Source organism: Thunnus thynnus, chromosome 13 (genome assembly GCF_963924715.1).
Source record: "Thunnus thynnus chromosome 13, fThuThy2.1, whole genome shotgun sequence".
In the NCBI taxonomy this organism is placed as follows: Eukaryota; Metazoa; Chordata; class Actinopteri; order Scombriformes; family Scombridae; genus Thunnus; species Thunnus thynnus.
Window position 1 is genome coordinate 12,351,807 of NC_089529.1, and position 27,093 is coordinate 12,378,899.

General features: G+C 39.8%; 3 protein-coding genes across 5 annotated transcripts; 2 read left to right on the forward strand and 1 right to left on the reverse strand.

Annotated features, from left to right (window-relative positions):
- Window positions 1-1,888: 1,888 nt before the first annotated feature.
- Window positions 1,889-12,066, forward strand: zdhhc23a (zinc finger DHHC-type palmitoyltransferase 23a). Its single transcript, XM_067607974.1, has 5 exons — window positions 1,889-4,899; window positions 6,006-6,159; window positions 7,013-7,636; window positions 8,370-8,537; window positions 8,652-12,066. Exons 2-5 carry the CDS (start codon window positions 6,041-6,043, stop codon window positions 8,923-8,925), a joined length of 1,185 nt encoding a protein of 394 aa, XP_067464075.1. The 5' UTR covers window positions 1,889-4,899; window positions 6,006-6,040; the 3' UTR covers window positions 8,926-12,066.
- Window positions 12,067-14,352: 2,286 nt separating this feature from the next.
- zgc:153704 (Lipocalin-like) lies at window positions 14,353-16,400 on the forward strand. 2 transcript variants are annotated; one of them, XM_067607986.1, is made up of 6 exons: window positions 14,353-14,712; window positions 15,274-15,413; window positions 15,512-15,585; window positions 15,716-15,829; window positions 15,918-16,019; window positions 16,121-16,400. In XM_067607986.1, exons 1-6 carry the CDS (start codon window positions 14,620-14,622, stop codon window positions 16,138-16,140), a joined length of 543 nt encoding a protein of 180 aa, XP_067464087.1. In that variant the 5' UTR covers window positions 14,353-14,619; the 3' UTR covers window positions 16,141-16,400. The 2 variants fall into 2 exon arrangements, with proteins under 2 accessions (XP_067464087.1, XP_067464086.1); XM_067607985.1 differs by having other exon boundaries at window positions 14,360-14,712; window positions 15,512-15,591.
- On the reverse strand, window positions 16,396-26,605 carry LOC137195531 (zinc finger Y-chromosomal protein 1). Of its 2 annotated transcripts, XM_067607977.1 has the most exons (8): window positions 26,137-26,605; window positions 23,413-23,509; window positions 22,830-23,144; window positions 22,304-22,453; window positions 21,883-22,008; window positions 21,656-21,790; window positions 21,357-21,500; window positions 16,396-19,331 (listed from the first exon to the last, which is right to left on the reverse strand). In XM_067607977.1, the coding sequence occupies exons 2-8, from the start codon at window positions 23,477-23,479 to the stop codon at window positions 18,031-18,033; spliced, it is 2,238 nt and encodes a 745-aa protein (XP_067464078.1). In that variant the 5' UTR covers window positions 23,480-23,509; window positions 26,137-26,605; the 3' UTR covers window positions 16,396-18,030. The 2 variants fall into 2 exon arrangements, with proteins under 2 accessions (XP_067464078.1, XP_067464079.1); XM_067607978.1 differs by lacking the exon at window positions 21,656-21,790 and having other exon boundaries at window positions 26,137-26,604.
- Between the last annotated feature and the right edge of the window lie 488 nt (window positions 26,606-27,093).

A 27,093-nucleotide genomic window follows, 5' to 3' on the forward strand; every position in this document is an offset into this window, starting at 1 on the left:
TTTAATACTGCAGGCTGTTCTAGTAGTTCTAAAGTAAGGAGGGAAAATTTAATTTTTTACACTACATAAAACTATGACACTATACATAACCCTGTCTCTTAGAAATTACATTCATATACAACTAAATTTCAACAGCAAATACTGAAGATGCAATACAAGACATATTTGTGTGTCTACGTGTTTAAACACCTCATTGCTTGATTGAGTGAAATTTCCAAATGCAAGAAACCATATTTTTATTGTTCCACTGTTACATCAGAAGCAAATATTCTAAATGTCATCCAAATGTGCCTCGTTTTAAAGTTTATTTCCCTACAATTCAGCCTGACATAGAGTTTAAAATAAAGTTTTGTTAGAGTAAAAACCTGCAGACCAGCTGAGACACAGACCATAGTGTCTGAGGCCGCAGAAATATAAAAAAATGTTTCCCCTGTTCACTATATTCACTTGTCATGCTTTGTAGGGATGTGTCCCAATACAAATATGTTATTCAGCAAAGCACAAATAGTGGGTTGTTGTTTTATTTTTTTATGAATATTTGTTTCATAAAAATATTTTTAAAATTATTTGTTTTCGACAAGAAAAAAAACATGTCAGATACCAGCACGCAGGTCAGTTACATTGCTATTTCAGTCTCTCTCCTCTGGTCCACTGTTACATCTATCAGCAGGTCTCAACGAGGGGAGTCACATCCCCCTACTACATGACGCACATTTCCTTATTAGGACATCACTCCCGCAAAGTGCTCTCAAGGGACTCTCCATAACCTGTTGTTCCACTTCTTGTTGTTTCCACAAAGTTAGGCTGTAAAAAATAGGCAATAAATGAAAAGTGCAAAGCAAGAATCGCCTTTGAAGTTCCTCCCTACACATTACATGGTGTGCTGTCTCTGTGTTATGGGTATATAAATAAGTAGAGGTCTGTCTGCAATGAGGCGCTGAGTAAAGTTTTAGCTAAGTAGTCAGCGCAGTTGTCTATGATCTGGGAAACTCCACTTTGAGGCCCGGTGTGGGGAACTCCTTAGTAAGGTAGTTTATTTATAACACTTTGTAATACTTTAATTTTCTAAAATTAAAAATGTAATAAAAACAAAAACAGGATTTTTTAAGCCTCTGTTCACTTTTATTCGAATACAAATACAAATCATTTTTGCTGCCTCAACAAATACAGATACAAATACAAATACTGGGCTCTCTGCACATCCCTAATGCTTTGTTCAATGCAACTACGACATCTTTGCACTTTGCTGATGTGTAATCTGCAGCATGTCCTGTTAAGGACTCGCAGCATAAATTCCTCCAAAATAGATTAGAGACGGTATCTCGGGTTCCTGGCTCCATCAAGACTAATGGAGGCACAATCCGCAGGAGCAAGAGCAGCATCTTTTCTCTGCATTGATTCAGTCCATCCAGACTCATGCCAGTGTGGACATTAAGAGGTTTCAGGGGTCTCATAATATCCCAGCCTATAGCTTATAATGCACCTGCCTCTCTTTCATTTTTCAGTTTGTAAGAATAAATTAATGAAACTATATATAAGGCTCTCAGGTGAAAGTGAAAGTGGAGGGGAGCAGGTTCCATCTCATCTCATAGTTAACACCCGTGCCAACCCTCAAATGCACAACACCACTGTCATTAAATTGTTTGATGTTTTGTGTGGCCTCTACTGAAGTTCACCTGTTTGTTAAAGGTGAATTAAGCTCTCACTTGTGATGAAGATTTTTCAAAAAGCCGACTGTATTAATTGACATACTGAATATAGCAGCAAGATAAACACTGGCTTCATCCTCCTGTCTTGTCTCTCTGCTTAAATGTCCTTGAGCAGGAATCTGAATCCAAATCCACAGTTGTCAGTGTGTAGTTGTCAGTAATGTAGAAACACTGACTCATATTAACAGCAACACTGGAGGTTTTACCTCTAATCACTCACACATACACTCTTCCAGAGTTTTCTGTGTGTGAGCAGCGAGGTCAGTTTGCTTGTGGGACGAAATATGATCCCGGAGGGTGGGGCTGCCCTGTGGATCATCCCTCAGTCTCTCATCTATGAGTGCCTGTCATGTTTCTCATATGCACCTTTGTTCAGCTCAGCGTGGATTATCAGGGTTGCAGCTTTTTAACACCTCATCATAGCCCCTCAGCTGTGGACAGAGGTATGAAAGACTCCTGGCACTCCTGGCACCTATAATTACCGAGCATGGCAGCATAAAAACCTAAAATGGAAACCGATAGAAGCTATAAAGATAAAGAAGGCTGAGTATGCCAGAACGACTTGTGAACTATTTAATGATATGTGAGGAAGACAGACTTTGGAAAAGTGAGCTGGCAGATGCAACGCAATATCAAGGCGGTGTAAACCACTTGTCGAGACTAATCAAAGTTGCCTTCTGTTGGGACACTTCCACTGAGGGAATCCAAGAGATGAAAACCATCTCACTGCACTGGTACGGTGTTACTGCAGAACCACCAGAGCAGACAGATGACAGTTTCCTTTTTCAACACAAATGACTGACAGGAAACTAGGCTGCTGTTTTCATTTTTTTTTCTCTCAGTCATTCAAAGACGGAGCTTGTTCACAAGGGGTCATTTTCTTCATCATTTGCTGAAAATTGCATAACTTTTGCCTGGAAAGAGTAAATCTGACATTTCAACCCACATGTATTGATGATTTTGTTTTTCCTTTTGGAGACAAAAGGTAAGTTAATAGAGAAAAGTTTTATCTTGCCTTTGTGAAGGTGGGTTTTCTTATTAACACAACTAGAACATTTTAATAGAGTTTAATAAGTTGTTGGTGAATAATATTGATTGTGATTATGAGTTTGATATAAACTCATAATATTAATTAGGGAATGAGGGGACACTTGCAATCAAAAACTGACTAAAATATATTTTTTGTTTTCTATTTCTAATATTTTTTGTGTTACTTGCTGTATAGAACAGGGTCAGGCTCTACGCACCGTGCTACAAGGCTTTAACCCAACTCTTAAACCAGATTAAAATAATAACATACACTTGACAATAACTCAAGTACATCTCTGAGTGTTGAGGACTTGAGTTCACTGGCCCAGATAGTTTGTCCCTGTGGACACAGTGGCCTTGTTTCAACAAATCACATTAGAAGCTCTTGGGGATGTAACAGGACTGATTATAGAGAAGATTTTTTTGATATAATTTAAAACAAATAGAAGATCTTACAGTTAGCCGATCATCCTGTAGACGCTAGAAAATGATACAGTACACGTCTACTTGCAGTAACCCATATGGTAGATTTTTAGAGGATTACAGGGAAATTATACTTTTAAAATCAGTAAAAGTATTAGTGCATTATTGCTGCCACTGTTTCCACTCACCATTGCGGTCATACGTGTGCGTTTTTGCTATATGTGTCATGTTAATTCTTCTGTGATAATGATCATTGTTCCTATAAAAGAGCACATACAAACTTACACCTGGAATTAAACTTATCAGGTTCTCAATTTCATATTTGTTATCATCATCATCATTATTATCATCATCAAGGCAGAGATCAGTAAATTAGGGTTAGACCTTTATGTGTGCGCATGTGTGTGTGTGCTGCAGCATACAGTGAGTGCATGTTAAGATACTAATAGCAGGATATTGACCGTGCATTTAAGAAAACTTGGAGATCAATAGTTGACTGTTACTGGTTGTGGTATTACATTCTTACACAGCAGTCAAGTTGCATATTTTAAATATTTACCTCACCTCCTCATATGTGCCAGAATTGTGTAGTTTATAGCTCAAGAGTACATAGTTTTAAAATGATGGCCTTTTGTGTTGATATGACAGCTTGTAAACATCAAAGTCATCTTTAGCAAGCCATTATGAAATGGGAGAAGTTAAAGTCTCCAGAAACAGATGATCCAATGTGTTGCTGTGAGTGTGAAGATCTGGATGAAGCCTTTAACAGGTATGAAGGGCTTAGTGGACATACTGAATATAGCAGCAAGGTAAACACTGGCTTCATCCTCCTGTCTTGTCTCTCTGCTGAAGTGTCCTTGAGCAGGAATCTGAATCCAAATCCACAGTTGTCAGACATGTCATGCCGAGTGTAATGTAGAAACACTGACTCATATTAACAGCAACACTGGAGGTTTTACCTCTAATCACTCACACATACACTCTTCCAGAGTTTTCTGTGTGTGAGCAGCGAGGTCAGTTTGCTTGTGGGACGAAATATGATCCCGGAGGGTGGGGCTGCCCTGTGGATCATCCCTCAGTCTCTCATCTATGAGTGCCTGTCATGTTTCTCATATGCACCTTTGTTCAGCTCAGCGTGGATTATCAGGGTTGCAGCTTTTGAACACCTCATCATAGCCCCTCAGCTATGGACAGAGGTATGAAAGACTCCTGGCACTCCTGGCACCTATAATTACCGAGCATGGAAGCATAAAAACCTAAAATGGAAACTGATAGAAGCTGTGGAGCAAAAGAAGGCTGAGTATGCTAGAACGACTTGTGAACTATTTAATGATATGTGAGGAAGACAGACTTTGGAAAAGTGAGCTTGCAGATGCAACGCAATATCAAGGCGGTGTAAACCACTTGTCGAAAGTAATCAAAGTTATCTTCTGTTGGGACACTTCCACTGAGGGAATCCAAGAGATGAAAACCATCTCACTGCACTGGTACGGTGTTACTGCAGAACCACCAGAGCCGAGAGATGACAGTTTCCTTTTTCAACACAAATGACTGACAGGAAACTAGGCTGCTGTTTTCATTTTTTTTCTCTCAGTCATTCAAAGACAGCGCTTGTTCACAAGAGGTCATTTTCTTCATCATTTGCTGAAAATTGCATAACATTTGCCTGGAAAGAGTAAATCTGACATTTCAACCCACATGTATTGATGATTTTGTTTTTGCTTTTTGGAGACAAAAGGTAAGTTAATAGAGAAAAGTTTTATCTTGCCTTTGTGAAGGTGGGTTTTCTTATTAACACAACTAGAACATTTTAATAGAGTTTAATAAGTTGTTGGTGAATAATATTGATTGTGATTATGAGATAATGCAGTTTGATATAAAGTCATACTGTTTATTAGGAGATGAGGGGACACTTGTAATCAAAAACTGACTGAAATGTGTTTTTTGTTTTCTATTTCTAATATTTTTTGTGTTACTTGCTGTATAGAACAGGGTCAGGCTCTACGCACCGTGCTACAAGGCTTTAACCCAACTCTTAAACCAGATTAAAATAATAACATACACTTGACAATAACTCAAGTACATCTCTGAGTGTTGAGGACTTGAGTTCACTGGCCCAGATAGTTTGTCCCTGTGGACACAGTGGCCTTGTTTCAACAAATCACATTAGAAGCTCTTGGGGATGTAACAGGACTGATTATAGAGAAGATTTTTTTGATATAATTTAAAACAAACAGAAGATCTTACAGTTAGCCGATCATCCTGTAGACGCTAGAAAATTATACAGTACACGTCTACTTGCAGTAACCCATATGGTAGATTTTTAGAGGATTATGGAGGAATTATACTTTTAAAAGCAGTAAAAGTATTAGTGAATTATTGCTGCCACTGTTTCCACTCACCATTGTGGTCATACGTGTGCGTTTTTGCCATGTGTGTCATGTTAATTCTTCTGTGATGACGATGATTATATGTATACTATAAAAGGGCACATACAAACTTACACCTGGAATCAAACTTATCAGGTTCTCAATTTCATATTTGTTATCATTATTATCATCATCAAGGCAGAGATCAGTAAAGGTTTGTGTGTGCATGTGTGTGTGTGCTGCAGCATACAGTGAGTGCATGTTAAGATGCTAATAGCAGGATATTGACCGTCCATTTAAGAAAACTTGGAGATCAATAGTTGATTGTTACTGGTTGTGGTATTACATTCTTACACAGCAGTCAAGTTGCATGTTTTAATATTTACCTCACCTCCTCATATGTGCCAGAATTGTGTAGTTCATAACTCAAGAGTACATAGTTTTAAAATGATGGCCTTTTGTGTTGATATGACAGCTCGTAAACATCAAAGTCATCTTTAGCAAGCCATTATGAAATGGGAGAAGTTAAAGCCTCCAGAGCCAGATGATCCTATGTGTTGCTGTGAGTGTGATATTGACCCGTGCGGATGTTGCTGTGACTGTGAAGATCTGGATGAAGCCTTTAACAGGTATGAAGGGCTTGAGAAAAAGTAGTAAGTACCACTAGAGTATACTGAAGTACTGGAAAGCTCAAGAAGCCTAGTGTTGCACATAGAAGCAACATTACTTCTGTCAAAATTTAATCAAGTTAAAGAATATGTTCACAATATTTAAAGTCTGTTTTAAAACAATAGTCAGGTTGCCATGTGTACATTGAAACATATTTTTCTTGCTGTAATCGTTCATCCTGTTCATACTGACCATTAGAAGATCTCCTCCAAATGTGCTTACCACCAAATGTATTTAAAGGTTTATCTGAAGATAATATGATGCTTCAGCCGTCTGAGTTAGTCACATCAAGTTATACACACAGTTAATGTCGTTTTAGTAAAGAAAATCCCTCTTTGTGTCTCGACAGTGTTTTCTTGTTCAGCTGCAGTGGAAATATAGTTACAAAAAGAGGGAATTTTGGCAGTAAAAAGACTAACTTTGAAAGATATTGACTCGATTTGACTAATTTGGACCGTTGAATCCTCATATTAGCTTCAAATAAACTTTTAAAGAAACACACAGCTCATTTTTGCCCATGCCGTGACCTTCCCCAGTTGAATATGAAAGCACTTCTGCTAGTGCTTACCATCTTTTCTTTATAAGACAGCTTTCGCAGAGATTGCCCCACAAAGCAAAAAGATAAAATCTAAATGAAATATATTCCTTATTATTCCCTAACAGCACGAATGTAAAATATGCTGTGATGTTTGAATTTGCAAAAGCAGAATATCATTAAAAATCCACTTAAGTGAAAGCAGAGTCACTGATTTTATGTATTCAAGCACATGAAAATTTTCTGAACTGTGACTTGATGGCCGCTGTCCCCTGCAGGTGGCTGAAAGACAAACCACCTAAAAGTGGATGTCAGTCTCCTGTGCTTGGGGCCATAATTAACAACCTGGAGATCTCCATGATCCCAGTACTGGTGCTGCTGCCTGTCCTGCTGCGGGTTGCAGCGCTGCACTACCTGCTGGGTGTCACCATCCTGACAGCTCTGCCTTGCCTGGTTCTCTGGTACTACTACGCCACTCACCGAAAAAAGAAGCGCACCCTCTTCTTTCTCACCCTTTCTCTCTACTCTCTGGCCTACATGTATTACCTCTTCATCACAGAGATTTTACCTCGCGGGGACGTCAGCCAGCTGCAGGTGTGCACAGTGACAGCCGGGATGATTCTCACTGTCGTCTCTCTTATTCACACCAAGAGGGGCCCTGGATTTGTGACGACCACATTGCATGAAACACACAGTGAGAGTCAGGAGAACAACAAGGACTCCCCACAGCATGATGGATCTATCCAATCAAAAGTCTCCTCCTCAGGACCAGTGACAGTAAAAGAGGCCCTGAGAGCAAAATGGAGCAGGTGTCCTCTGTGCAAAATAATGCGACCCCCGCGGGCAGGACACTGTCGAACCTGTGGATCCTGCGTCCAGCGGCTGGACCACCACTGCATCTGGTGGGTCAGATCTAACATAAAAATCCATATATTTCTTGTGGGAACTCTGAATCACTTCAACTAAGTCAGCCATACTTTTCAGTGTTGTGCATTCACATTTAGATAATTGTCCTGTAATTACACACCAGCAATTATATCTTCAGCAAAACACTCAACCTCTTGTTTTTTTCCACCGTAGGAAAACTTGAAAGGTTGAAATTTACCATTTGACTTTATTAGATCACACACCCATTGGCTAATTTAGTAGCTGCTTTGTAAGGTTCGTACATTTAATACCAGGCTGATTCTCGTTAATAGCCTGAATTTGTCAGGGTTTTAACATCATGCAGATATCTTTGGTTTTATTTGGCCAGGTTTTGAGATAATTGCTGCTGTGATTTCTGCTGCCACCCCAAAACAATGGAGGTGAATGAAATTTAGTTTGTGGTGCCCAAAAGGCTGAGAAATTACATTAAAACTTTCTCCAGAGCAGTGTGTCTTTACAGGAACAATGTCCTGGTTGTTCAGGATAATCAACAGATCTTACTGAGTTTTAATTGGGAACTATTTTCTTCCAAAGGTGAAAAAAGTGAAAATGTTTCTGAGCAATAACTGAATCAACAATGGTTGAAAACATCTTTAAAGCCTTGCTGCTGCATGGTCTCACGTAAAGAATAGTAACAATATAGAGTCAGAATAACAAGCTTTGTGTGACTGGTACATTGTTGTGTGTGTGTTTTGTGTGGTGTTGTAGGATAAACAGCTGTGTTGGACAGGGCAACCACCGCAGTTTCCTGCTGACCCTCTCTGTGTTCCTGTTGACCTCTCTGTATGGGATCACTTTGGTGTTGTGCAGCCTGTGTCCTCGACAGTATCTAATGACAGCTCTCTTCTACTGCCCTGGCGTCTACAGTCAGTCTAGGTACAGCACTCTTTTGTATTCAGTTTCAACAGGTGACTATAAAACTAAATGTAGGAATAGATGTGAAGTCAACATTGTAAAATCTTTTCAATTTTTTTAAAATCTTCTCTACAGCACAGCACTTTGCTTCACCTGCGCTTGGTACAGCAGCATCGTCACAGGGGGATTGCTTCACCTGTTGGTGGTACAAGTTCTGAATATCAGCTTCAATGTGACGGAGCGGGAGGCTCAGCTGGCTCTGAGGAACAAAACGGGCCAGAGCCGCTTGTGTGGACTCGCCATCGACACAGGAGAGTTTTCACGTGGCTTCTACCAGAATTGGATTGAGTTTCTCACCATGGCAGATGCCTCGGTTTCTCCTTGCTCCAGTGTCACTGACTTGGTCTAGTTTCACTTTATACTTTGTGGTAACATTAACAGAATGTTAATGTACTGTTGCATGTTTTAAGAATCACTTCTCATGTGTTTCTTATCGGAACACAGATCAAAACAGCAGAGCTTTTGTCTGTATTTCTTATCAATTAGAATTTTTCTTTTTTTTTTTACCTAATTTTGCATACGGATATCTATCAAATGATGACTTGCCATGCTTATTGCATTCCAGCCTCTTTATTTATAGTATATCAACACGTATAATTTTAAAAAATACGTTGCAGGGAAATATCAAGGTGCTAGTGTTGACTGCTTTAAAAAAGTACACATTGATACATGTTTTGGAGTCTATGCATGGAAATAAGCTGCAGGCACTGCCATGTTACTGTACATATTTTCTAAACCTGTAGAAAGTGAACATAATGTATGCTGTCTGACTGAAATCCAAATATTTTTGACTTAATGTCATAATAAAACTCTAAACCTGGCAATAAAAGAGAAGTGACTCTGTACAATAAGAACAACAGCCACGCTTTAAGCTCTTTAAGGCAGTAAATGTCATTACACAGCAGGAACAAAACTGCTGCTGAATAGATGCAAACATGGAAAGACAACTTTGCTGTTCTTGGGTGCACAAAGTTTGGCCTGAGAGTGGCGCCAGAGGAAATCCCAAGTTGTAACAGGAATCTTGACGGGTTCTTCTGTCCAATAACCATTTTAGGATGTCAGACTCAGGTTGTCAGGCTCAGCTCTCAGCCCAGTATCCTAGGAGTCATGTTCATACATTCACAGATTACTGTCTCTTGCACTGTTATGTCTCCTGCTCACTCTGATTGGAATATTTTTGATTCATGATTGAAATGACGGAGCCAGCTGGTTCAGGTATGCGCCTCCTGGACACTCCCTGCGTATTCTGGTTACATTTAACTGGGAGATGACCCATGGACATGCTGGAGAGATTATATATCCTATCCAACCACTTTTATAAATCCTCCTATTAGACTGTTCATTCAGTATTAGACATAACAAAACAGGCATGAACAAACTGGCGCAGATAATAGAGCACTGCAATATGAACCCTGGGAGTCTGTCAGTGGGAGACGTACAACCTCCTGGAGCAGTTTCAGTCATTTTTACTGCTATGACCGATGCCATCTAGTTTCCCCAGTATTTACCACATATTCTGCTAACAGCACTCTGCATTATTGATTTTTTTAATGTTACAGTGCTTTTCTATTTCTTTCTCACAGCACCAGTGGTGTTCCTTTTACACTACGCAGACCTACACATTTAAACAAATGCAGCGATTGTTTTTGTTGTCAGTGGATATCAGATCATTTATATTAAGATGGAGGCCACAATCCTGCCCACCACTGTAATGTATAACATTTGATGTGGTTGAGTTAATCTCTTTTCAATCTTATTTAATATAATAAACAAAGCAAAATGTCAGTGTTTCACTTTCATTCACTCCCATTATTTCCCATTATCATCTCTCTTAATGCACATCTTGGGTGGAGAAATCGATCAAACTGCTTAAATCAATACATGTCCTCCATGTAATCACTGAGTCTATTAACTGAGAGGTTTATCTGGCGTCTACGTTCTCCCTTTATTTCCATGCCCGTGGCTCTGGTCCATACGAATGGTCTTTCCTCTGGTGCCACCCTGAGGCCGATCTTTGCTTCTTTTTTTTTCTCCACTACAGTGCTGAAGATATTAAGAGTAGCAAACTGTCTTTCCATTTTTCCTCCTTCAGCCAATCTTGATTTCAGGTGTGTACTAAGCATTACAATACAGGTGGTCAACAGTGTAATTGCTACAGACACAATACAATTTAGTGAGCTTTGGCCTTTGTCTTATTTAAAATGAATGACAAGGTGTAGATTTGCATTCATTATACCCCAGATAGTTCGGTTCTCTCAGTGGTAACAAATCTGTAGGCCTGACCTCATGTAGCTCCTGACAAAAGCAAATCTTCTCCCCCGAAGACTCTAAATACATTTCTATCTCTATTCCTAATCCTATAATATATAATACAGAATTTTTAATCACCAAGAAATCTCATGATCTAAACAGATAACGCTCCCAAAATGATGAACTCTTTTTATTTGAATGAATCCATGCCTTTTTACCCTGAGGCCAACTTTCATAATTTAGAGGGGTGTAATGAACATAACATTGCTTCACTTTCCAAGTGTTGTCACCTGATTACTAAATTTTCCCCTGAATACAAACACACAGGTGTCTTGAGTTGTAGCCAACTTGCTGTCATTGTTTCATCACATGTGTATGACGCTTGTTGAAATATTTTGTAACTGATAAAGATTTATAACTGATCTAAACATTGCACAGAAAAATCCTCTTCATCATAATTCACTAATTCTTCATAGTCTTCTATTCCTATTTTATGCCATTGTTCTACTCATCCTATAATCTTTATTTCTGTTATTCTATTACTATAATTTCATTTTTTTTCTTTTGCCCTCAAAGCATGTAAGTACATACTGTGTTCATGTACGGTGGGTGTGTGTGTGCGCGTGTGTGTGTGTGTACCTGCCTACACAGGAGAGACGCTGACTGCCATGGGCTGTTAAGAAAATATTCAGTCATGTTTTCTCTGTGATGATTTACAGTGTTAACAATATTGAAGCGGGAAGTGTCAGTTATTCCTGTTTTAAAAAGTCAGATAAAGTGGGGCAGCTCATGAGTCCCACCTACTGGGCACTCAGCCAAAGTAACACAGATCAAGATTAATGCCATGTTCACATCATATTGTTCACACAAGCACACATGTGGGAAAAACTGTATCCTAGTTATCATTCAAAGTTGTAGACAGCGGTGTAGACAGTTTCTGACAGCTATGATATTTCCCTCTTTGGTGAAAAAAAAAGTACAGCACTTTTAAAAAACCGCTGGCTAAATGGTTGAAAACACCATCATAATTCAATCAATTAAGTTCATAAAAAAGGAGCTACATTGTTTGTCGGTATCTGGTTTCACTTGTTAACAGACAAATAATTAAAATGCAAATATGTTACATAATTGCTTATTTAGGTGATTTATGCTCTGTGATTACAAGGTTAGAAGTTGGGGTACAATCTTGCCTACAGCTCACAATTTCACAACTTTCATAACATTTCCATCCCCAGAGTGTTTCTGACGCAGTTGATTTTAGCTTGTATAATGCTTTCTAAATAGATTTATGCAGCTGGCAGGCTTTGTGTGAGACTGTTTTTATAAATATGCAGTTATAAAATACTTTTCTGGCACCATATTACTTTCAATATTTGTTTTCTCTGTGCAAATGGTGTACCTGTTCAAACTAGCAAGGTATGTAGGTCGAAGGAATCTTTATACCGTGGCGTGTATCTGCCTGCACCTGACTACACTGGTCCATTTGCAACACATTACAATAATTCATTCCCACATCATCAGTCCAGGATTCATATTCTAATACGGAGAAAAGATCCTGCAGAATGTCGAGCGCTAAGCCCAATGACCAGCCTACTTAAGTATAATGAGCACAATGAGATCAGAATTACAAACATATCGAACTGTATTGGAAAGATTTTCAACAGCACATTTTAATTCAGACCCCTTTACTTTATATGGAGCTGTATGCCTTTGTAAATTTCCACGAACAACTTCTAGTTAATATAAGTTATAGTTTGCCACAGATTTTCGTCCCAGCATTCCTCAGTCTTATTAGTTGAATAACCAAACATTCACTGTATGGTGTGGGTTTTGGCAGAAATAGTGTATTGGTATTTGGATCACGGATAGCATCACCTTTTGGCTCAGTTGTTGTTTTGCAGCAGTTCATCAGCGATGGTTCTGGTCTAGGACAGCCAGCGGGGACCGCAGCCAGACATGAGTCACACAGCTGGAGGTAGCAGAGGATTAGATGATATTAAAACCAAGAAACTTTCCTTTAATATTTTATATTTTAACAAGACAAGATTAGTATAATAATAACTAGTAATAATTTATAAGTTCAGTCAGAACAAAATGCGATCTTATAATGGGCAGAAGGGAATCAAGTAAACGGAGGCAATGTCTGATGTATAGAAATAGTGATAAGGTTAACTAATACCCAATGGTGGAAGACATTTTCACATCATCAAATAAAAGTAGCAATACTATAATGTAGAAATACTCTGTTACATATAAAAATGTCTGGCATGCAACATTTTATTCAAGGTACAGAAATATTATCAGCAAAATGTACTTAACAAATCCACAGTAAAAAAATACTTCTGCAGAAAAATGCAGTGCATTCATGTTTAAAAAGCATATTACTGTTGACAATTAGTGGGGCTAATTTTACAAACTTTATATACTGTATTGGCCTGAGTATAAGATGATGTTTTGAAAAATACATTTGAAAAAGTGGGTGTTATATTTCAAGTTTTGTGTGTGAAATCTAGTAGTTAGTACCTGTAGCTATCAGATAAATATAGTGAAGTGAAAAATGCAATATTTGCCTCTGAAATATTGTAGAGCAGAAGTAACATAAAATGAAAATACTTAATTTAAGTAGCCTATGAGTACCTCAAAATTGTATTTAACTACATCAAGTATGTAAATGTATAATCTATTTATAATATCTTGCAATGCAGCAGTGGCTGATGGCCTGGAACCTAAAAAGATTTTGTGTGTCGTTACATAATTTTACCTAATTTTGCAGCTACTGCACAGTCAAACAATATGAAAGCAGTTGATGAAACAATCTCACCTCAAGGTCCGTTTAGTAGCTGCTCTGGAGCTTTCGATCATTATCACATGTTTTTTATCAGCAGCTAGAGAAGAATTACCATTATTACTTCAATTCTTCCAACTGATGGACTTATGATGAAGATCATGTGATGTGATCAAAAGCTCCAGAACAGCTACTAAAGGTGACTGCTCTTTCCAACTTAGAGTGAATTTTTGAACTGAATGTGAAAGTACTGTCCTGGTGTACCGTGAAAGAGACACAAGCTGTACACAGGATTTGTTATTTTAGTTTGCGTCAGTAATTTGAGGAAGAATGAGGAGGGGAAAGCATTCACAGACTCATATGAGCCCCTACAGAGACACAGGGAAGCATTTCAATTCACTACATGCCACTGCATGATTAGGTATCCAATCTGCAAGGGCATTTGTGTTGTCTGTGTGTTTTACTATTGCAACTGCTGACAGATGAATTTGATTCTGTGGTCTTCACCACAGAAAGCACTGGATGGCAGCCACTGCTTTGTTTACCACTTTTGGTTAGTTGTTTGCTATTTTTTTAAAGCTCATGCTCACAACTGGGTAGCTGCAAAATGGAACTAACAAACAGTGTGCTTCTCGACTTGAACTATGTGACACACAGGATATAATCTCTACCCGCTTGTTATGCAAGGTTATGTTGTTTCTTGGCATATTTCTGTCCGCTGTCGCTCTCACACGGTTGATTGAATTCTGCCCCGGCAGGGTTAAAAGCTTACTTTGTGGCTGTTCTGAAACTTCACGTGTTCGAACCCATCCCAGCTCCAGGGCTTGCGTGTGTGTGCGTGTGTGTGTGTGTGTGTCTGTGTTTTTGTGCTTGCTGGGAGGGAAAGGGTAATCTCACCCTCCGCTATATAAAGGGACGTCGGGCAGAACTTCAACACCAGATGTGCAGATCTTCATCCAGGCGCTCCTCCGTCATCTTTACTGCGACTGATCCTGCTCCTCAGAAGCTATGACTTTACTGCTGACAGTGCTGGGAGCCTTGCTCTGCTCCTTGACGGTTTCTTCTGAAGTAACACCCCAAAGAGACTTCAATTTACAAGGGGTAGGACACATAACTGTGTCAACTATGGCTTATTTTTTATTTATCACAATATAGATTTATGGTGTTATTTGATGACATGCACAATATTTGCTAAAATAGGTATGATATGGAGTATTATAGAATGATTCCATGTATATTTTTTGTTTAAACAGCTGTGTGCCTGAATTAGTTGTGTGGTTGGCACATTTCTAGAGAGCAAGGAGACATTTAAGAAAAACAATATGTGAGCAATTAACCTTTCTTATCCTACTATGATATTTTTAAGTAAATCATATGGATTAACAGATTTAAGCTTACATTTTAACTTCAATTAAAGCCATTAAGGAGTCTTTGTAGATGTTTCTTTTAAATCAGTTTGATAGTGTTTTAGTGACATAGATTACTTGAAAGAACCATGAGTGCCATTTTAAAGATTGGTTTTTCTATTGTTTCAAGCCTTCCACATTACAAGAGTCTGATTATTACTTAAAACACACATTTTTCTCTAGTGTTTGCTGCTATAACTATACTATTAATGATGTCTTTGTTTCATTTTTGCTGTATTTGTGTGTGTGTCCACAGATGGCAGGGAAGTGGTACCTGATTGGATTTGCCACTAATGCCCAGTGGTTTGTCAGCCGCAAAGGCAGCATGAAAATGGGCACGGCCATGCTCACCCCAACTGCAGACGGGGACTTGGACATATCGTATTCCAGCCTCAGGTGAGTGTGAGAGGACGGACAGGGAGACAGGAGATTAAAAAAGGTGGATAAACGGTGACAACGCGAATCATGTTTCAATTGTTTCTTTCTGTCTTCAGCTCTGACGGTTCTTGTTGGAGAATGAACAACCTGGCCAAGAAGAGCGATGTGCCCGGAAAGTTCACATACACAAGTGAGCGTGAGTGCACCCAAACACACAAACACATAGCGCACCAACACATAGAGGTAAGCATGCAACATTCACAATTTAAATATGCATATAATTCTGCTTTCACATGGTTTTATTGCCCTCTCTATGCCAGGCTGGGGGAATGAGAATGACATGCGCATGGTCGAAATCAAGTACGACGAGTACGCCCTGACTCACACCATCAAGACCAAGGGGGGTGATCCTACCGTTGTCAACAAACTTTACGGTAACATCATCATTAACCATGATTTTACACTCTGTCCACATGTGTTAAGCAGTTCAGTATAGCAGATTAATATCATGTGGTTTCACAGGCAGAGGAGTGGACCTCAGCGCTGAGCTGCTGGAGAAGTTCAGGCAGTTCTCCTTGGAGACTGGCATCCTGCCAGAAAATATTGCTATACTTCCCAAAAATGGTATTTTATCTATTATATGTAGAGATTTTATATAAACTAACTCATGATAGAGGGACGTCATACACTGATCACCTTACTCTTTTCATTTTTTCCTTCTCTAGCTGAGTGCCCTGCAGCCTAATTTTCTGCTAAAAGACGTCATCTGAAGACCCTATAATGTTTCTCCTGAACATTCAACATCTGTCAAGGGTCACTTCCATGAATGGAAACAGAATTTTTTTTTTTCCAGTTTATTTGCTCTGCTCTTTCAAATGTTCCCATTACCACTAAACATGTTTTAAAGCCTGGTTTCAATATACACAACTTTTCTTTTATAAACCTGCAGTTGTAACTGAGTGCAATCTTTATTAATGTGGGCAAATAAAACACAAACGGCTAAAATACTTTGCTTTTATTATCTTTTTTAACAAATACGTTGAAGTACATCCATAACAACACAGTTCAGATTTCCTTTTTATCAAGTGTTTACATCTACACGCTTTGTACAGATTTGTATACAAAACAATAATTTACGTCCCATAGAAGTCTAGTTACACTTAACTATACAACAACTTGTAAATGAAATAAATATAAAAACAGAAATAATCACAGGTGAAAAAAAAAAAAAAGTAAAAAGCCATAGTACAAGTACACCACCAGCACCTGTCTTCTGAAGTTGCATCTAAAAAAAGATATACGTTTTCCCTTTCTACTGACAAAAGTACATCTGTGTTGGCGAAAACAAAGAGTTCAGTCCATAGCTTCATAACAGCAGCACCAGATATACTGTAAGATTCCTATTTAGGCCAGACAGTCATATTTGGACACTGATGTCAACTTTTTTTTTTTTAAACCCAGACTAATATTGGTATCATACTCGTAATTGTAGATTATGCTTTTTCTGTGATTTAACAGATATTATTTCAATTCATATGAAAAACAAGTTTGATCATAGACAAAGAAGCCATCTGTGTGAACTGCTTGTGATCAGTAATAGTGTTGAAAACGAGAAACCTTTTCCTCATCACAGATTTGTCAAATAAATGGGGTTTCACTCCCCAGGTAGCATTAATGGGTTAAAAGTACTGTCAGTCAGGGCTCATTCTGAACAACTTACAGTACAGTTACTGACTTGAAACAAACGATGGACAGGTGTGTGATAAATGAGCGATGGGGGGAGGGTAATGATCGCATCGCTGTATGGGTGCATATCTGGTCTTTAACTCACTACCATGACACATCCACTATTTCACTGTGTATTCTGTGTTAATTTCATGATGGTAGATGCATGTGGACGAAGCTAAGAATGATTGTTTCTTTTCTCTGGGTGCTGTACACAACCAGCCTTGTGTTTTGTTGACACAACAAAAAGCATTATGTTACAGAGTGGTGGGGTCAGAGCACCAGGAAGCACAACAGATGCTTTTTTGTCATTCTCTCACTCTCTCTCACACACACTCTCTCTCTCTCTCACACACACACATACACACACACATACATAATTACCATACATGACTTGATTACTGCATTCATCATGATCTTTACCAAGTTGGCAAGTGCTACTGGGAACAGGTTGCTAATCCATACTGCTGTGTTAAGTACATTTTAACAAAATGACACAAACGTTTTGCAAATTACACTTCAGTTTCGAGACAAATAATTAGGACCATTGTGATTGCTGCCTGCAAAATTAAAACTGTGTATCTACAAAAAGACATCTGCACAATCTGCCATGCACACTGTCACCAGCAAGGGACATGCAGTTAAAAGTGCAAGTCTACGGAGGGTTCTGTTGCCAACTCTGACAGAGCATTAATGTTATGTACATGTGTATACATTTCTGAACAAACATTAGGCTGGAGGACCAAAAAAAAAAGAAGAGCAAAACAATAGAACAGACTAAGTGCAGCACACACACACATGACACATTGTTTAAATGTGACTGGTGTTGTGCTGAGGGTGCAGTGATTGGGGTACGATGGTTGTTTCAACATTGTTCTTGGTTGTGGCACAGTATTTGGCTCGGTCAGAGTCACTCTGCCTGCACCACGTCCTTGTGGTGGCGCATGATATGCTGGTTCTTCTCCGAGGGTCGTCGGAAGCCTTTTGAACAGATCTCGCAGCGGTGAGGATAGTCTTTTGTGTGAATGGAAATCACGTGCCGCTTGAACCCTGAAGCGTCCCCAGTGCTGTAGTCACAGTACTGGCATTGGTAAATTCTCCTCTCTTTTTGTCCTTTACCAATAACTACAGTCACGCTGCTGGCTAAGCTGGCTGCACTCACTCTAGCGGGCGGGCCAGAGCTGCTGGACCCGCTAGGTGCAGACTTTTTAGGTGTGACAACGGGAGTGTGCGTCTCTGTCCTCTTGGCCTCACCCTTTTCAGGAGAGGCCTGTTGCTCCTTCGTGTGGACAGACAAGATATGGCGACTGAGAACAAAAGGGTCTGCAATTTTGAAGTTGCAGTGCCGGCACTGATGGAGTTTCTTGGTGCGGTGGGATACTGAGTGCTTCTTCAGTTCAGACGGCCGGTGGAATCCTTTACCACAGACGGCGCATTTGTGTGGATAGTCCTTGGTGTGAACGGATATGATATGGCGTTTCAGGTCACTGGAGTTGGAACTTTTATGATCACAGTGGGCACAATGGTGGGTCTTATTCTCCTCGTGTGTCAGTCCGTGCTGCATTAACTCCTCCTCCTCTGCAAAGGTCTGGAAACAGCGCTCACATTTGTATGGCATCTCTTTGCTATGCTTAGTCTTGATGTGTGTCTTGAGATTAGAGGAATCGGCCGACTTGTAGTCGCAGTACAGGCAGGAGTAAGGCTTCTCGCCCGTGTGCGTGCGCATGTGTTTCTTCAACTCTGAGGGGTGTCGGAAGCCTTTTCCACATTCCACACAGATGTGGGGGAAGCTTTTACTGTGAACAGCCAACAAGTGCCGATTGAGCAGTCCTTGCTCAGCAGTTTCATAGTCACAGAACTTGCATTTATGCATCTTGGTGGGAGGTGGAGGCGGCTGGCTCTTGGGCTCTCTGTGGTGGTGCTGCAGTCTGTGAGAGAACAGCGCCGCCTGCTGGTGGAACTCCTTGCCACACATTTCACACTCGAAAGGGGCCTTGCTGCTCAGAGCGTGCACCTCCATGTGGTTGTGGAGGCTGGCTTTCTTGTTGGTGGTGAAGTCACAGTCTGTACATTGGTACTTTTTCCTCGTCAGAACATCCTGGTGATGATTCTTGGTGTGGCGTTTCAGGAAGCCTCGCGATTTGAACTTTTTACCACAAAGCATGCAGGGGTAAACTGTCAGAGGTTGACCATATGGACCGATGATGATGGCTGGAGAGAAAAACGACAAGAGGGAAACTGAAATGACAACATGGCCATGATTGCGTTTGTTAAGGAAACAGACAAACACTGTTCATATGTAAGGTGACAGTAAGGTTAACAGTGTGACACTGCATTGAGCAGACAACACAAATGGGACTGAAGATATCTTGAGAGTGTACAAGATTCATGCAATCCGGAATCAGGAAATAATTACAGCAACCAATAACTATGTACATATGGGCATGTTAGTATAGTTGTAAGACGGACTTGAAATAATGTGAACCCATTCTTTAAGCATTTAGTGTTTATCACAGTCCTGGTCTTATGATTTGCTGTCAGAATTCTTTCATTTACTCATTAACTAATCATGATTTTGAAAACTAAAACTTTTAGGGCAAAATTTCCTTTTTGCTCCAATTCTCAATCTTGTTCAGGGCCAACATGCAGATAATAAAGTTATAGTGATCAAAGTAGTTATAAACTACTTATCCACATGTCCAAAAGCTAATGAAACCATCAGAGTGGAACACAGTAAACTGCTGATAAGCCTGTGCGAAGGACATGAGCTACAGCAGCAGTTCAACTGCTGCTGTATCATGTCCAACTGCTTCCACAAGTCACAGAGGGGGTTGTTGGAAAGAAACCAGTTAACACGTTGTGCCAATATTACACAGCCCTGGGCGGTATTCCAGAAAGCAGGTTTAGTGAAAACTCTCAGTTTGTTAACCCTGAGATGAGGGAAACTCTGTGAACCTAACTTGCTCACTGGCAGGTTTTCTTCAACAAACCCTGAGTTTCTCTCTGTCTCTTCCTCGTTACAGAGCCAGACACGCCGTGTCATTTCCTCATTCATTTAGTCCGTATCGGAGCATGTTAATTAGCGGAGGTTTGCTGTATATCAGAATCAAAATCCTAGTTGGATATTAGTTTGTTACTGAAGGACTATCTAAAGTTACCGCTTTTATGTGCTATCAGTCAATTCTTTGAACAGTGTTTTTTGTCTTGATATTCAAATATTACACAGTGTGAATTCGGCCTCAGCTCAGAATAAAACCTCTGCATGTCCTTCTGTTATAACACTGTGACTATGAGCACTAACGACAGCCGTCAGTTTGTTAGAGCAGCTCCTGCACTGAAACGTTCATTGCACATAATGAGTAATCTCAGTTTAAATTTTTAAAAAATCAGTATGAAGCTTTAGACACGTAGTATCAATGAAAAATTATCTCTATCACTCATGATGTGATTGGTCGCACTGATGGAACATAATTCCTACAATATTGGAGATTTTATGTTAATATTTTGGTGTGAGCAGGATCGAGCAGCATCACTGAATGATGTTGGACCAAAATACAAATAGATGTCTGAAATTAAAAAAAAAAAAAAAAAAAAAAAATCAGTATTTTAACCTTGACGCCTTTTCAAGTGTAAATTTGTCCCTGTCACATTAAAGCTGAATCAATATATTTAAAATGTAACGTAGGCTACAGCCTGATACACAGTCATATCCCAAAGTTCAGGGTTAGACTCAGTTTGTTAAACCCGCTTTCTGGAAAAGCGGGTTTAACAAACAAAAAGTGTTGAATGGTTTGAATTCATGACTGACAGTGAAAAACAGGAATTTCTGTGTCACACGATTATGTAATGCACATGGAGGGGAGGATCAAATGACAAACAAATAAGCCCCTTAAACTCAGTCATCATCTGCCACGTATTAAATCTACCTGTTGGTTACAAAAGTCATGCGAAGTCAACTGCCATTTATAACAAATGCAATGTGTTGCTTCTGTTTCTTTTTCCAAATATAAATGTAATTTCTTGCAGTCTTTAGGCTTCTGATCACTGAAATGCGCCTATGTTATTGATCAATTAAATAAAAATAATATCAACTTAATGAAAATGAAAATAATGTGGCTGCAGCTTTAATCCTTAATGATCTAAAGGTCTTCTTCGTGGTGTGTTCAGAGATCGATTACATTGAAAACTGGCCTGGAACAGCAACTTCCATATCCAATAACTTTGTGTTGCTTTTACCTGTTTGGACCTGCCGAGGTTCCGACCGTCTCTTGCTCTTGTTGCGCTGTCTATTGATTTCATCAACCCCGTCCGATTCATCGATGTGCAGCAGTGCACTGGCTGCACCGTTTCGGTTTTCACAACTCTCGCTATCGTCTGCGCCTGTGGGAGCAACAGAAGGTCTTTAAATAAACAAAAATAAACAAAACCAGCATCTGTAAAGCTTAAGCCAAGACACTCAGAGACGTGGCTGATGCACAGGTTTCCAGTGTTGTTTTTTTTTTAATAATAGCAATTTAATAGACAGGGGTGCTGACCATAAGCAGCTGCCCAGGCCACAGGCATGAAGTCCTTGCTTAGAGACACGCTGTCATACGAGCGGTCGTGAGTTACTGGCTCTTCACCTCCTACCACCACCTCCATATAAACCTCATCAGTCACCTTGGACCCACCTGTAGATGAGCCCAACATGTACAAAACCAAAAAACGAGTGACGTTTACTTTCATGACAGACATCCCCGCTCACTGGATCGAAATGACTCACCGTGGTTTCCTTGATGATGAGAATCCCCGACAGACATGTAAACCATCTTCTCTCTGAGCGTTTGGCCTGAAGACTCCGTTAACGCCACACTCTCCGTGTCTCCGTCGCTGATGTCAACAGATTCGCCTGAAGAATAAAAACATCTTTAAAATCCCTCCGCTCATACAACACAGCCTTCAAACTTTTTCAGGTCAAGGACAGAGAAAGTTGTATTTACCTCCACAGAGAACAAATTATTCTAATCAAGATTTAATGTTTATAAAAAAACGTTTCACAAGATAAAGAAATGTCTCATTTAATTAGTTTTTTAACCTGTGCTTCATAGGTTGATGTAACAAATTCTGCGTCAATCACTGGTACTTCAACTAAAATTTGACCCTTCATTATTCCTAAAAGAGATTGAAGGTTAATTGCTACTCACCCATGTCATCCTCCCCCGAATCCGCCTTGAAGATGTAAACCTTTATCACCTCCTGTCCGTCCTCATCCTTCTCCACTTCCTGGTCCTCTACAGCTCCCTCTACAGTTACCTCCGTCCCATCCTCAGACACCATTTTACCGGCTTCGTCCACTAGTGAGGGCGACACACGCAACATCTCATTCAACACGTGCAAGTATGTGGGATCTACTAGCCATGAGCTGGTGACGGTGTAAGTTCTGACAACACACGTTATTGCTGCTGTTTTAATATTTTTATTACCGTTTAGTGTATCAATATAAAATGCTTTAGTACCTCCCTGCTATTTATACTTATTTAAAGTGCAATTTGGATTTAATTTTAATATTTCTGTATACCTATAATTATATGAAACAGATCAAAATGAATGCACTTTTTAAAACTGTGTTGTTCAAGCACTGTACACCCTTTATCCACATGTAATCGTGGCTTCCAGAGGAGCAATGGCACATTTCATTCCAATCCCAGCACAGCAGAGCAGTAAACTTACAGGATATCATTAGATAATCTCCACAGCCATCTTGGTCGTCGTCCTGCTGCTCTGGGTCCAGCCCATCTTCAGGGATGTCTCCCATGGCAACACCTTCCTCCTCGCCCTCCAGGGCCATCACGCAGGTTTCTACAGCAACATCTTCGTCTTCATCGCAGTGCACATACTCTGAGACCACGTCCTCAACGGCATCCTGGATGACTAACTCGTCTGGGGCGAACCTGTGAACCGCCATTCCTTCCCCCTCGCCTTCTGACACCAACACAGTCTCTTGAAGCTCCACAACAAACTCCTGCCCGCCGGCACCACCCTCATCTGGAAGAAGCAGGATTTCCCAGTTAACCAGATAGTCAAGAGCAACTGTTTATTGTGTGTGGATGTTTTAAATGGTGTGTTAAATGTTAAGCATCATGCTTGACATAACGTCTCATTATGAACAATACTTTACTTATGTCATTCAAATATTTCAAGTTATCTGTCTAACCAATGAATAGTGCTTCTTGATATAGCCCAATACTACCATGTTTATCAGAACTCTCACAAGCTTTATGTAGTAAATGTATACAAACATTAATATAATTACCCGATCCGTGTAATATTATTTTAGGCTCTTCAGAATGTATTGCAAGCCTGGTGACATCCTCATCCATTGTCCTCGCACTGCATCTGTTACTGTAGAGCTGAAAGCAAATAATAAAAAGCTTAGATCTTTGGTGTCCCAAATTGTCAGGAATAAAGCTAATTAGAGGAACCATGTAAACCCCGACAATCTCAACAATAAACGTGACTGATTGATTAGTTATTATCAGTTATCACACTGTTACTCACTGAAGTAACTTAAATCAGTCTGGCGCATCTTCTGCACACATTATTTTACACTAGACATTCGTTTCAGTATGAGGTCAACATCAGGGCTGCAATTAATGATTATTTTCATTATTGAATAATCTGTGTTTTTTTTATTTTCTTGATTAATCCACAGGCATTTGGTCTATGAAATCAGAAAATGGTGAAAAGAATGTCAATCACTGTTTCCTAAAGCCCAAGGTGCAACCTCAAATCTCTTGTTTTGTCCTGATCAACAGTCCACAACCATAAGATATTCAGTTTATCATCACGGAGAGCTAAAGAAACCAGAAAATATTCACATTTGTGATGCTAGAATGAGAGAATCTTTGTATTTTTTCCTTTTAAAAAAATGACTGAAAAATGGGACTCATACTGCCTTAATCAGTTATTAAAATGGTTGGCAATTTTCTGGTGATCAACTAATTGTTGCAGCTCTAGTCTACACTGCAGATTGGAGCAAAGCATAGCAGGTCACCCGAGTCCATTTTCACACAACAATATATCAACTGCATAATAAGTTATATGTATGGACAACTATGAAACTCAAGTAATTGAATCTGCACCCAGACGTGAGCAAAATTCATACGTTCATGGTAATTAATGTTGATTTAAACAATATGAATTATATAACAGAACAGATGATGCAGAACATTAAAAATGATTCAAGCATTAAGTGTTAACCTATACAGAGTCAAGTCATTTCTTTTCCCCAAACGTACACAGAGAAAGTCTCAATGAGACTTATCCTTTGCTAGTTGAGGGAAAACTGTGTGTGTGTGTTGTTAATTTGACATTAAAATGTGATTCACATGATACAGACCACTGGCCTTGTGCTACACAACTAAAGGACTGCAGCTTGACCGAGGCCTTCACAACTATCACATATCCATCTTAACAGGACTGTTGTCAGGTCATTGTGCAGTAAATACTGTGTGTATTGATTTCTGTGGGTTTGATCACATAAACACTGTGCACACTTGGTATTTCCTATAAGAAATAAGGCTGGGTATCAAACTTGTACCCTTTTTTGGTACAACTGTGTATAGAAACTTCTCAAAACAAAACCCTACCCTATTTAGATATTAAAACTGTCAACTATATTATTCTTAAACCATACAATTGCTTTGTTTTATATCCCATTTCACTTTGTCGCATCATGTTTTAGCTGCTGCCATAGACCAGTTTCTCCGTGTAGATCATCTGTTTTAACCTTTTATTCACATATTTCACACACAAACAAGATATGATAGCTTAATAAAAAAAAAGATTGCACAGAAAAGAAGTCCAGCCTCACTTGCAAATTTTACTGATTTTGTTCGAGGGAAAAATCTCAATAATGGATTAAATTACAATTAAGAAAATTGTTTTTTGCAGTGTTGGCTTGTGTCTGCAGCAGGGGGAAGCAAGTGACTGCATCACCACTTCTGCTACCAATATGAAGCAAATGTTTATAACAAAACACAATCCCTGCAGCCCAGCTGGCACCACCTTCGTCGAGGAGATGACGGTGAAACAATGTGCGACAAATATCTCTCTCACATACACACACTCAGAGAAGCACACACACACGGGGATGCAGAGATGTAAACAGTGGTGTGGACGATGCAGCCGGGGTGCCATTTAATTTCCACTGCATGTACCATCCCCCACCTCCAGGTGGAAAATGATGTGTGGACATGTGGCGCACAACATAGTGCGTCAATGTGCTGGAAGATGCTGCAAATACAATAATATCAACTCAGGTATTTGGGGGGGGAGGACTTACTAGGCTACTCATTCATGCAAGACTGAACACGAGGTGTAAAACCCGATGAAGATGAGTCACAGTAACGTCTTCAACGGACCGCAGATTTACACACGCAAAGTCCAGACGCCACCAAAACACATACATTTAAGGAACAGCTGACTGCACTGATACACACATGTGCTGGGAGGTAATAATGTTACTACAAAAGAAAGGACTGCACTGCTGTGGTTTCTGTAATAGCCAGCTAGCGGGAGAGGAGCTAAACACACACACACATACACACACCTCCATAATCGATTTTCACCACACTAGCGTCCGCCATTTTGTTAGCTTGGTATCTGAAAGAATGCTAATTTTAACACTTACTGGAAAATACCCCTCGGCGATTAAAAAATGTGAATTACACTGCGGGTAAATACTTCACTACAAAACGACTGCTTTAACCACTTACAGCGACGTTAACCAACGACGACGACTAGCGAGTAAAAACCCCTGCATTAAAGAGGCTGGCTAGCTAACCGGATAGGCCTGAATTACCAATTATGGCCTCTATTGAGGCCCGGGCCCGAGAAGAAAAGGCCCAACCCTTTGCGGCCTCTCAGTGAGAATAAAGAAATAAATTAAAATACCACATGCATGCAAAAACAAAGAGTCGCGGACACACACAGATGCAAACATAGCTCTGCAAACGGGCAAAAACAACCCGCGTACCAGATGTATGCTGCAGGGATGGCCTCCGTCCGCTCCTCGGCTTCCCAGGCCGCCTGGTTCCCCCAGACTCGGGCACGATTCAGTCGGGAATTGTGTGTTATTTGGGCGGGCCGGAGAGGAGCAGAGAAGGAGGGGTTATGTGGTTGTTTCTGGAGCTCCGCTGAAAGCAAAGCAGGACGTCTGGAGCCAGATCTTGTCCTGCTACAGCCCCCCGCTCCTCCAGCTCCGAGGCCGCCGTCAGCACGACACGTCACAGCCCGAGAGCAGCAGGAAAATGCGGAAGGGTTGTGGTGGAAATCACACCGGCAGGCACCAAACAGGCCATAATCTGAAGCCCCGCTGTTCAAAACGCGCAATGCAGTGGCGACTTTAATTAGTTTGTACCCCGAGGTTGCAAGTTTCAGACAGAGCACAGCTTCAGTTCTCCAACCAACAGCAGCACTGAGGTGCAAAATACAAAAGGTAGTTAAACTCTGACCTCCAGATAGATGGAGAGCATTTAAACAAACCGCTGACTGGTTTCCATTCAAAGTAATTACTGCATCAGTATCACTTTCATTACGTGTTTCTTCACAAATGTTTAACTTTAAGAAATTAGTCTCTTCACTTTCCAGATAAATAAGGCTTTTGAATTTTTTATTTATACCCAGGCTATAAATTGAGATATTGTTGACTATAAGATTTTGAAAACCCTTCTTTTAGTAAGTAAAATCATATCCCACATTTACCCATCTGCTGTATTTAAAGTACAGTTTTGAGCAGTTTTGGAATAAATTACTGTTCTGCAAGTTTGATATAGGCCTACTAATAAGTACTAATATTGTATCTTTTATGCTACATTTATCTGACAGCTGTAGTTTGTAGATAGTTAATTAATTAATATATATACACAAAATAATGATCAGACTATATATTTGTTTTAAATTAACCCACTCAACAGTATAAAATTGTTAGCAT

Coding starts and splice junctions, on each gene's coding strand:
- LOC137195531 (XM_067607977.1), bottom strand. CDS start 23,479: ATGGATGAGGATGTCACCAGGCTTGCAATACATTCTGAAGAGCCTAAA. Junction 22,454..22,829: donor AGATTATCTAATGATATCCT/GTAAGTTTACTG, acceptor CGCCCTCACTAG/TGGACGAAGCCGGTAAAATG. Junction 22,009..22,303: donor TTCGGGGGAGGATGACATGG/GTGAGTAGCAAT, acceptor TTTATTCTTCAG/GCGAATCTGTTGACATCAGC.
- zgc:153704 (XM_067607985.1), top strand. CDS start 14,620: ATGACTTTACTGCTGACAGTGCTGGGAGCCTTGCTCTGCTCCTTGACG. Junction 14,713..15,273: donor GAGACTTCAATTTACAAGGG/GTAGGACACATA, acceptor GTGTGTCCACAG/ATGGCAGGGAAGTGGTACCT. Junction 15,592..15,715: donor GTTCACATACACAAGTGAGC/GTGAGTGCACCC, acceptor TCTCTATGCCAG/GCTGGGGGAATGAGAATGAC.
- zdhhc23a (XM_067607974.1), top strand. CDS start 6,041: ATGAAATGGGAGAAGTTAAAGCCTCCAGAGCCAGATGATCCTATGTGT. Junction 6,160..7,012: donor CTGGATGAAGCCTTTAACAG/GTATGAAGGGCT, acceptor TGTCCCCTGCAG/GTGGCTGAAAGACAAACCAC. Junction 7,637..8,369: donor CTGGACCACCACTGCATCTG/GTGGGTCAGATC, acceptor GTGGTGTTGTAG/GATAAACAGCTGTGTTGGAC.